At 40.9% G+C, this 10,662-nt stretch overlaps 1 protein-coding gene across 2 annotated transcripts in view; it reads right to left on the bottom strand.

The window, feature by feature from the left end:
- Window positions 1–994: 994 nt before the first annotated feature.
- Window positions 995–10,662, bottom strand: part of lamb2 (laminin, beta 2 (laminin S)) — a 58,816-nt gene continuing 49,148 nt past the window's right edge. For both annotated transcript variants that reach the window (XM_047603357.1, XM_047603367.1), the window contains 13 exons: window positions 10,411–10,628; window positions 10,210–10,306; window positions 9,224–9,405; window positions 8,922–9,112; window positions 8,349–8,533; window positions 7,998–8,239; window positions 7,173–7,376; window positions 6,563–6,707; window positions 5,639–5,846; window positions 5,397–5,538; window positions 4,540–4,716; window positions 4,287–4,446; window positions 995–3,360 (listed from right to left, as the gene is read on the bottom strand). In XM_047603357.1, the coding sequence (XP_047459313.1) occupies window positions 3,224–3,360; window positions 4,287–4,446; window positions 4,540–4,716; window positions 5,397–5,538; window positions 5,639–5,846; window positions 6,563–6,707; window positions 7,173–7,376; window positions 7,998–8,239; window positions 8,349–8,533; window positions 8,922–9,112; window positions 9,224–9,405; window positions 10,210–10,306; window positions 10,411–10,628 (2,288 nt within the window). In that variant the 3' untranslated portion in view covers window positions 995–3,223. The remainder of the gene's footprint in view (window positions 3,361–4,286; window positions 4,447–4,539; window positions 4,717–5,396; window positions 5,539–5,638; window positions 5,847–6,562; window positions 6,708–7,172; window positions 7,377–7,997; window positions 8,240–8,348; window positions 8,534–8,921; window positions 9,113–9,223; window positions 9,406–10,209; window positions 10,307–10,410; window positions 10,629–10,662) is intronic.

Raw genomic sequence — 10,662 nt, 5'->3', positions numbered from 1 at the left:
CTATAACTAAGTATCGAGGTATCAATATCGGCGTTACTGGCCCCGTATTTACTTGATATCGAATCGATACCAATCTAGCGGTATCGCACACCACTATCGAGATGAGTGCGAGGGACGACTGTTTCCTGGCTGACGTGATGACGTAATCCGTAGCTCCTCCTCTCTCTCTCTCTCTCTCTCTCTTAGCAACACATGCAAACACAGAAGATTCAAGAAACATTTATTGTCATTATGTGTGTACATGCAAATATATATATTTATTAACAGTAGAATAAGCCCTATAATATAAAATAAAAATAGAGCTCACCCATCAGCCATAACATTATGACCACTGATAGGAGAAGTTAATAACATTGACCGTCTTGTGACAATTCAATGTTCAGCTGGGAAACTTTTGGACCTGGCATTCACTCATGTGGATGTTACTTTGACATGTAGCCCCCACCTAGACCAGACCAGGCACCTCCCACCCCATAGCTATGACACCACTAACAACATACTGTTTCCAGATACCACAGGACACCCGCAGGAGGCCCATGTCCATTCTCTGATGAGTCACAAGTGGAGACACAAGGGAAACCTACACAATATTAGGAAGGTGGTCATAATGTAATGCCTGACCGGTATAGAATAGTCAAAGACCTTATAGCCAAACAATGCCTTTAATATCTGCCTAAATTCTACTTTTGCTTTCTGTTTGAATGGAACTTTCACCTAAACCATCTGTCTGCTGTCATTCTGCCGTTTGCACTGTTGCTCACAGCGGTGATTCATAACTGGCAGGTTTTAGGGTAACAGACAGCTGTAAAAACCCGCAAAGATGCAGACTCTGTCAAAGGGGCACGTCGAGTGCTCGCGGCAGCGCTCTCTAGCACCTTTGCGGTGCACAAAAATAGAAACGGGACATCTAACACCCTCGCGAAGGCTGACATGAATCCATGCACACAGAGGCTGCAGGAGATGCTCAGAGAAGAAACTTCAACAGGGAAAAAGGTCACATTTTCCAAACTTTTATTCACAAAATGTAAACTGTAAAACTTTACAAGGTTTTTTTTTTGGTGTTGCTGGTTTGGTGATCGGTCATCGACCGTGTGACTGCAGCGGTTTGGTTTCCTAAAGCACAAGTCATCATGCAAACAGTAAATCAGTAAATGTCCACACGATTAGCAGTATAAGGCACAATTAAACACTTTGTATAGTAAATATTGTTTCATATTATTGAGGCTGTAACCTGGTATCTATCTGTCTTTCCCTCTAGCTCTCAGGGAAAACCAAATAAGGCGACTTAAAAAATGTCAAGCTATCACTTTTAATTTAGTTTTCGTAAATGAAAAGGTTTAAGTCAGATTCAGCTCGACCATAATGTTGTTTTTTCAGTTCCATATGACAGTCTGAAATATTTCACTCTGGATCTGAGTTCATCCAAATGTATAGTGATCGTGGCATTAAGGTACAGTGTCAGCTTATTATAGTTCTTTATGTAGTGTCAGCTTAGGCTGCTGAGTCCTGCACATAGGATTCACACAACATTGGTCTTTTGACTTGTTTCATTGTGTATAAAGACCAATAAGATATTTATTTGATTCCTAAACAACAATTTGTTTTTCTAAATCTAAACTCCATATGAATACATTAACCCGGGTCGTATCGTAATTCTACCTGAAAAAGTTCTTACCACAAAAGATTGTTGCTTAGCGTCTAAACCGTAGGTGTCAGACATACAGAAGCAAGTACTGCATTCCACAATAAAAACCTGGTTTTCTCAGTAATATATTTCTTTGGTTTGTTTTTCTGATTTTTTTTTCTGAGTAATTAATTAATTTTTATGTATTTTTTTCTGTTTTTCTGAGTAAATTTTTCCTATTTTTCCAGATTTTTTTTTCTCTAATTTTTAATTAGTAATTTTTCCTCCCTTCCATTAAATCGAGCTCTCAATAAAGGAATTAATGCATTTATTGTTTCAAATGACTTCTAAACTCAGAAGAAAATGAGTTTAAAAAAAATAAAAATACTGTGAAAAACAGAAAAAAATACTCAGAAAAACAAACCAAAAAAATATATTACTCAGAAAAACAGAAACATTTAGCCCAAAAAACAAATCAAAACAGAAATTACTTGTAAAAAAAACATTTTTTTCTTTTACTAAGAATGCAATATGCTTCTGTACAAATATGAATTTGCAAAGTGCAAAAACGACATAAGAGACGTTTACTTACTAATTTGTCCCCTAGGGGGCGCACTGTTTTAGTAAGCGTTAAGAATATAACGCAAAACTAGGATTAAACAGCAGATGGCAGCAATGCTTCAAAATAGCACTTATTCTTAGGAAATTTCAAGTGGTTCGTAAAATGTTTTGTTAAAGTATACGTCAATAAATGTCATAATGTACCTTTTTGCCCTAAATAAAGGGAAAAATTTGGACTTCTTGTTATTTATATGTTATGATTCTATAATGATCGGGCTGTAGTATGTGGCCCCTGAACTAACATGAGTTTCACACCCCTGCTCCTCTACACCCCTCCCTCAGTATTTTGGCTTATTTCAAAAATAACTTATAATGAATAAAACAAAAAAAAGTTACGCTCAAAAACATACTCTCATATTATGTTCTCACGCACATAAACGTTTGCTTCCTGCTGCAAGAAGACCCCGTCAACCGCAGTTTAAATGAAGTCCTCTTGCACATGATGAGCACAGCTCAGAATATACTTCCAGTAGTAACAAATAATTATTGGAAAACAGAAAGATGGACTGACTTGCTGATTGTCCAGCGGAGACCTTCAACATAATAAAACTGTACAAGTTTTTAATAGACTGTAGGCAGGCATCATCATGACTTAAGGTAACACCACATGACCACAGCTATACCGACACAAAAAGACACAATATAAACATTTAAAAAATATTTAAAAATGTAGCTGCACTTTGTTTTTCAGTGCATACTTTCCTCTCAAATCTGTGTCTTATTTACTTTTCTAAATTTCATTAAAAAGTTGTGTATTCAAAAGACAAATTTAAAACAGATTTCTCTCAATGTGCACCAATTAAAATAAAATATTTGATATCAGACGGCCTTTACATGTTCAGTCATGTTTATGTTTATATATATCTCAATATGATGACGAAGACCAACCGTTACAAAAAAAACTAAATATGCACATTTACTCTCAGTGTGTCGTCAGGTTGCTGGGTCTGGATAACATGAGGATGGGCTGGTTCCCTTTTACTGGCACGTGTTGTAGATCTGGATCTGTTTGTTGATGTCGTTGAGGATGCCTTTCATCTTGTCCTCTAAACCGTCCAGCTGACGAGCTTTACCCTCCAGCCTCCTCTGGTTCTCCTCGTAGTTTTTCTCCAGCTCTGTGTGAAACAGACTCGGGGTTAGAGCGTCTTTTAAACAGACTGGGACAGTTCTTATCTGGTCTGTCAGTGACTGCTTTGCATTTGTTCCAGCTGCTTCCTAAAACACTGTAAAAAAGGACTTGGGATTCCTCAGGGATGATTTTGGGGGCCACTACTTTAGTCTATGTTCCTCCCTTGTATACCACATTTGTATAGCATACAGTAGCTTTTGAAGACACACAACTTTATTGCTCTGAATCATGTCTCTCCTAATGATGCAGGACATAGGTATTCAACAAGGGGGTCAACAGCGACCCCTATGGGATCCGCAGAGGTACTGCAGGGAGGCTACAAAATCTTTGGTTGATTAAACCTTTTTATATATACATATTTAATTTTCCCCCACAATTTTAAGATGTTTTAAATACACATTAACATGGAAGCAGAAGATGCACCGTTTCACACAGAGCGCCACACTAGACCTGTCAATCTAAGCCTCCTGTACACAATAGGCCCCGCCCCCATCGCTGCTGAGCCAATCACAAGGCAGTATATTACACACGGACTCTGTCAAGTTTCCCGCAATTGGCCGAGAGACTATCCTGCAATATTAGCAAAAGAGAAGCTGTGCAGTGCAGCTCGCTAACTAGTTAGCTAACTTAGAAAGTTAATATTTCAACCTGTGTATTATTTAAACAGCTTAATATTGAGTGCAAACTGATAATAATATTGTATATTTATAAATAGCACTAGTTTAGTACAGAACACATATAGTAGGTAGGGGGTCCCTACTTAATCTTAATTCATCAGTTTCAGGATCCTTGGCCTGAAAAAACGTGATGTAAGACATTTAGACCTTGAATTAAGATGCGATCTGGGCAACCGGTCTGTCTCATCTCTTCATTCACATGGACAAATAAACAAACATACACACTGATAAGTACCTGCTAGCCTCTCTAGCTTGCTTTGGGCGTCTTTCAGCAGTTCCCTCGCTTCATCTCTGAGACTCTCCGCCCTTTTCTTGGCGTCCTGCACAGACTTGGCTTTGTTGTCCACCCGCTGCTGCACCTCATGGTACTTATCCGTCAGCTGGCCGTCTAGAATCTGGTCGTCAGGATAAAAGTTTTTTTAATATATATATATATATAATAGCTGTGTCTGCTTTCTGTTGGGCTAAGTGTCGACATGGACACACACCTGCTTGGCCTCGTTGGCCTTGTCTCGGGCCATGGTGGCCGTCTCTTCGGCTCGGGCTGCCGCCATGCTGTTGTTGGCGCGCTTGGTCTTCAGGGCGTTGATCTGCAGCTCCAGTGTGCCCAGGCGGTTCATGGCGTCGTTCAGGTTTTTCTCACTGTTGGTCGTCTCCGACTCAATCTGCAGGAAATAACAGGGAGCAAATCTAATATTTCTCGATCGTTTTCGTCACACAGTGAACGGTTCACGTCCAATAATAATCTGCATATATACCTACATGAGTATTAGTGGTGTGCGATACCACTAGATTGGTATCGCCGATATTGATACCTCAATACTTTTTAATGTTTAAATAATTAAAGTTCTTAAAGATTCTTAAATCAATCTGTTTTCCTGACCTTAAAGAATTTTTTATTTCTTCTCTTTTGGATTATTAATCAGTTAAAATCCAGCACAGAATTTGGGCAAAGGTTATAAATAAATTGAAAACTACTTAATCATCACAATAAAAGTTTTTGTCGAGAAATAACACAAAACTATCACTTGAGAACACGAGAAAATAAAATACTGATTTCACAATTGTAAAACTAAAGCTTCATTACACTTCTTACAAGAGAGAAGCTGAAACTTAAGTATCGATCTCATTACACTGGTATCAGCCTATGTAGATACCAATGTTGATATCGATATTATTGATATTTGGATGGATCCTCCCACAACTAATGGGTTAAATTACAATAACAAATGTATGAGCAGTAAGGCTTTAACTAACCAGTTTTATGACATTTATCTGTCTCACCACAAATAACAGATTTATTTATATTTATTTATAAAAGTGAGAAATAAAAACGATATGTAACCTCTGCCAAGCGATTCTCAGTGTCCCCAATGTCAGCTTTGGCTTTTGCTATGGCTTTCTCTGCTGAAGTCTGGGCAGTCTTTGCGTCCATCAAGGCCTGCATCACAGTCTCTGCTGTGGTCTTCACACCTTCAGCGCGATGCCTTAACAACAACAACAACAACAACAACAACACAGTGTTATAGAGATCGAGCTGCGCTAACATTTATAAACCAGTGCGGCCTCTCTTCCGTTTTTAACCACCTCGCTCTCTTGGCGTCCAGCAGCAGCTCCTCAGCCCTGCGGACGTCGTCCTGCGTCCGCTTCAGGATGGCGTCCACGTTGGAGAGGCTGCGGACCCGCTCCTTGATTTCGTCGGCGAGATGTCGGATCTGGAGGGGTGAAGCGGGAATGGAGAGCTCCAGGACGCGGTTGGCCACCGCCTCGATGCTGTCAGGGTCTGCTCCCTCCTCTGAGAGGAAGAGTTTTAAGATTTAAAAGACACGACAGGTGAATGGGGTAAAAAATGTAACTAACAGATATCACCATGAAACTCCTCCAGTTGATTACTTGCATAAATACAATAACGTTTTGTATTACAAGTTTTCTGTGACTTTATATTTAAATATGCAAATGAGGACTTAAATCTACTTAAATATGCACTAAATTTACACACATTTCCATAACAGAAATCTGAATAATGACTAAAGTGAGGTTTAAAATTCTTGTTTCATTTTGTTAACATATTAGATTTATAGGTATTTACAGAGGGAACTTTGTGTATCTCTTTTTATCACTGTCCAAATGTCAAAATACTGTCAACAGTCCAAGAGAAAATCCATTTTTATCATGCTTCTAGGAGTAAAATGTTGTATAAATCAGGCTTTTAATGAGGAATGTAGATAGGAATGTAGTAGGAATATATCTAGACAGGTTGGTTTGTGTTAGTGCTACTGAAATGCAGATTTCTGGCTACAGAAAGTGTAGTGACATGAACACATAAATGTGCATTTTGACCACTTTTTTTTAAAACTAGTTTGACAGAAGACATGTTAATGAAGCAAAATAGCAAAAAAATCTCTGGGCAAAAAATCTATGTCTTGCCTGCCGTGTCTCGCCTTAAGAGCTGAAGTGGTTTTTCTTCACACTATTGATATAAAAAAAAAAAAGAATCGATCAAAGACTCACGAGTGAGGAACTCCCTGATCTGTTTGATGAGGTCCCTCAGGTCATTGTTGGAGCGCTCCACCTTGTTCTTGGTGGCCGTGGCTTTCTCCAGAGCTGCTTGGGCTTTACCTTTGGCCTCCTCTGCTTTAGATTTAGCCTCTGCCACCTGGAGAAATGGAAAGAGTGATACAAAAAGACAGATCAGATACAAACTTTGGTTGAAAGCTGACATTCGCCCTAAAGGTTCGTGTTGAGCTCGTGAAAGGAAATCTCATCTGTTAATAACAGTGGCACCTTATTCTGGCTTATGTATTTCAGTTTAATTTATTTGATTGGGTTCTCTTAGTCTAATGTCAGGACTGTGTGAAAATCTCAAAATGTTTTGAGTTGTTTTTATGAAGAACTGGAGAAATTAAAAGGGTGCAGGTACCTTTAAGTGTATATCGTTAGCCTAAAAGCAGAATTGCCTACGTCATATAAAAAACATGTTTGGCAAGTGCATTGGTTTTTTATTGGTATTGACAGTCAGTCAAAAAATGACTTATTAGGCTGACAATATATACAAAAGAGAGGTCCAAATAGTACCTGTAGAAAAATACTTTGTACTTCATCCATAAACGTTCATAAATACCTTGGTGAAGAGTCCCTCCACCTCCCCCATGGCTTTGTTCAGCTCCTTCTCCGCGTGCTTTGCTCCCTCCAGAGCGTTGTCCGCCGCCGCCACGGCGCCGTTACAGTTCAGGCCTCCGCAGTGACGGTTCCCCTCGTCGTCGCGGCAACCCGCACCTCCGCAAGGGCTCTCGCCGCAGGGAGCGTCCCCCGGAGCGCCGCACACCTGTGGGGACGAACGCACACGTGCTTCTTTGTTATTGTGTTGGATATTGTTATATTGTGTTTGCACCAACGCACACCTTCTGCCGTGCCAATGCAAAACACAGAGACTTAAATTAATACCGCCTAAATTAGAGTCTTCAACAGGGGGAGGGGGGCGCAAAATCTTTGGTTGATTAGACCGTTTTTATATATTTATTTATTTTTTTCCCCACAATTTTAAATGACTTTAAATGCACATTAACATGAATCCAACATATTTTAGTAAATAGATTAAAAAAATGAATATTTGAACCTGTGTATTATTTGAATATCTAATATTGATATATGAATATTTAATGCACAATGATAATAATGATGTAAATATATAAATAGCACTAAGCCAAGTTTAATGTAGACCACATATAGTAGGTAGTGGGTTCCTACTAAATCTCTCCATCAGTTTGGGGTCTGTAGCCTGAAAAAGACCTTTGCTATAAATAAATAAACTATGAAAGAAACAAGCAAATAGAAACCTAAAGCATTAGCGCTCGATCAAGTTAGATATCGAAGCCAAACACCAACCTATTTATTTCTTTTTCTGTTCATTTATTTCTTAGTTTGTGTGAATCCTGTGAGATCAGACCTTCTCGTTGATCCTCTTCAGGTCCAGTCCCTGCGCTCTGGTGTTGAGGTCTGCCAGAGCGCGCTTGTTGGCGGAGTTTTTGCGGTTGAAGTCGTCCTTCTTGGCGTTGATGAGGCGCTCCGTGCGGCGCCGGGTGTCTGCGGACTGGCTGACGGTGCTGGGCCGGGTGGTCGTCGATTCGTTGGCTCGCCGCTCCGCGTCACGGGACCGGTTGTAGGAGCTGCGGATGCTGTCGTATGCCCCTGCAGAGAAGAACAGGGAGGTGAAACTCAGAGAAAAAAAACTGGTAAATGCTGATGCTATTAATATGAGCGATGACAGTTAATAGAAACTCTTTGTCCTTCCTCTCACCTAAGAAGTTGGAGTTTTTGAGGACATCCAGTTGGTGATGTAGCTGCTCTGACGTGAGGTTCAGCTCTTTAGCTTCCCTTTCCAGAGCGCTGAGATCCTTGCTTGCCTCGGAGTTGCTGTCCTGGACGATGGTTAAGTCTCCTTCCAGACGATTTAAGGTGTCAGTGGTGTCCCCAATCTGTGCTCTGTGGGACAAGACAAGCAGATGTTGTGGGGTTGCACGACTAATGCTTTTCAGCAATGAAATCTATATTCTTGACCTGAACAGACAATTCATGTGTTACATACTGTGAGTTGCAGATATGTATAGCCTGTATAAAAACAGGCTGCAACTCAGCATCATCAATAACATTTAATATTACTCCACAGAGTGTTGTTTGATGGGATATTCCTCCTTCTGTCTGTTACCTCACATTATTCATTTAAAACTTCTCACTGAACTATCTATAATATCACAATATCATAATATCGCAATAATGTATTGTATCGTGACTCAAGTATCTTGATGTGTATCGTGAAGCTCCCTAATGCAGGAAACACAACTTCAAATGCAGCAGAATCAAACAATTGTACCTAAGGTCTTCAATAAGCTCCATGAGGGTAGCAACGGCTGCAGCAGTGGCGTTGCGTGCGTTGACGATCCCCCGAGCTTGTGCCAGTTTCTCCTCCAGGTCTCTGAAGGCCTTCTCGTAGGGCCCAGTGAGCCCCGTGGTCTGAATCTCGTGGGCTCGCTCCGCCAGAGCCTTGGTGCGCACCGCCAGGTCCTGGTGATGTCACGAAAACATGAGGAATGATTATTATGGTTGTTTCCTCATTAGTTATTCACATTAGAACGTATACGTTCCAGTCCCTTCTCTTCTGGATAAAAGCTGCACCTGCACGATGCGATCCCAGTCCCCAAAGCACTGGTGACAGGGCTGGCAGTTGGGAAACTGGCCAGAAAATCCTCTGGCGCACTGGTCGCAGCGGACACCTGACACCCCCTGCTGGCAGACGCAGTGTCCGGTCACCCGGTTACACTGAGAGGTTTCGATCCCACGCCAGTCGCAGTCACAAGCTGGAGGGGGAGAGAAGGGGAAATGGAACAAAGTGAGGATTTTAGAGCGACACTTTTAAAGCTTTCTAATGTAGCCTTCCGTTCACATTTCTACTACTGCCTATGTTAGGGATGTTCCAATTTTTATCCAGTATGATCTGACGTCGTCTTCTTCTTCTCATGTGACTAATCGTGTGATTTCTAGAAGTGTTTTACTCTGGAAAATGAAGTCAGTCGGACAGAAATTTGTGAACTATGCATCATGGATGTTTGGTGCAGTGGCAGCAGGAGAACGTTATTCAATGCTACTTTCTCCCACAATGCAACGCTCTGCATTTTATGGTGCTAAATCTACAGTGGAGATGCTCCATGCCCCCCGAGGTAATGCACAATGGTGCTAATTAATTATTCATAGTGTAGGTTAATGTACAATTAGTTGTGTATGCATAATTAACAAGCTAATTATAATTAAATTGCCACAGATTAGCTTTGCTTCTTATTAATCACAACTGTTAAACAAATTTAAATTTATTTAAATACACATTAACATGAATCCAACATATTTCAGTAAAGGGATAAGGAATAGCTTAATACTGAATATAAAATGATAATAATAATGTATATTTATAAATAGCACTAGTTTAATATAGAACAAATATAGTAGGTAGTGGGTCCCTACTTAATCTCTCCATCAGTTTGGGGGTTGTTGGCCTTTAAAATGCTAAAGAGCATCTTCTCATTTTTTAACTTTGCACACAGACCCATGGAGCATGCCGTTTTTGAGTTCTTGAGTCTTAGAGCGCGCTTGCTTATCGTGTTTCTAACCTCTGCACAGCGTCCGGGGGTCTCCCCAGTAGTTCTCCTGACAGTCTGTGCAGGTCTTCCCCCCAAAGCCGTCACGACACTGACACTGACCGGTGAACTGCGCGACAGGAAGCGGAGAAAACAAGAAGCACGTCGTTTCTAAACCGTGATCACGCTCTAGATTTTAACGTTTTTTTTTTTTTTTTTGGTGTTCCTTTCTACCTCGTTACAGGAGGAGGTGACGGAGTTGTTGGGATCACAGCCGCACGGTTCACAGCCCCGGCCGCTGGCCAGGTTCCAGTGGTTGGGGGCGCAGTGGTCGCACGCCAGGCCTATGACGTTTGGGAGACACTGGCACTGGCCTGTGGCGCGCTGGCACACGCAGTCCTCACGCTCCATGCACTGGCTGCGTTCAGTGCCCAGGAAGTTACACGTACACTCTGAAAAATAGAAACAAACCTTTAACAATGTGCT

Source organism: Mugil cephalus, chromosome 1, assembly GCF_022458985.1.
Source record: "Mugil cephalus isolate CIBA_MC_2020 chromosome 1, CIBA_Mcephalus_1.1, whole genome shotgun sequence".
Taxonomy (NCBI): Eukaryota; Metazoa; Chordata; class Actinopteri; order Mugiliformes; family Mugilidae; genus Mugil; species Mugil cephalus.
Note: the sequence above shows the minus strand (reverse complement) of the source record. Positions and strands in the feature narration are given on the sequence as shown.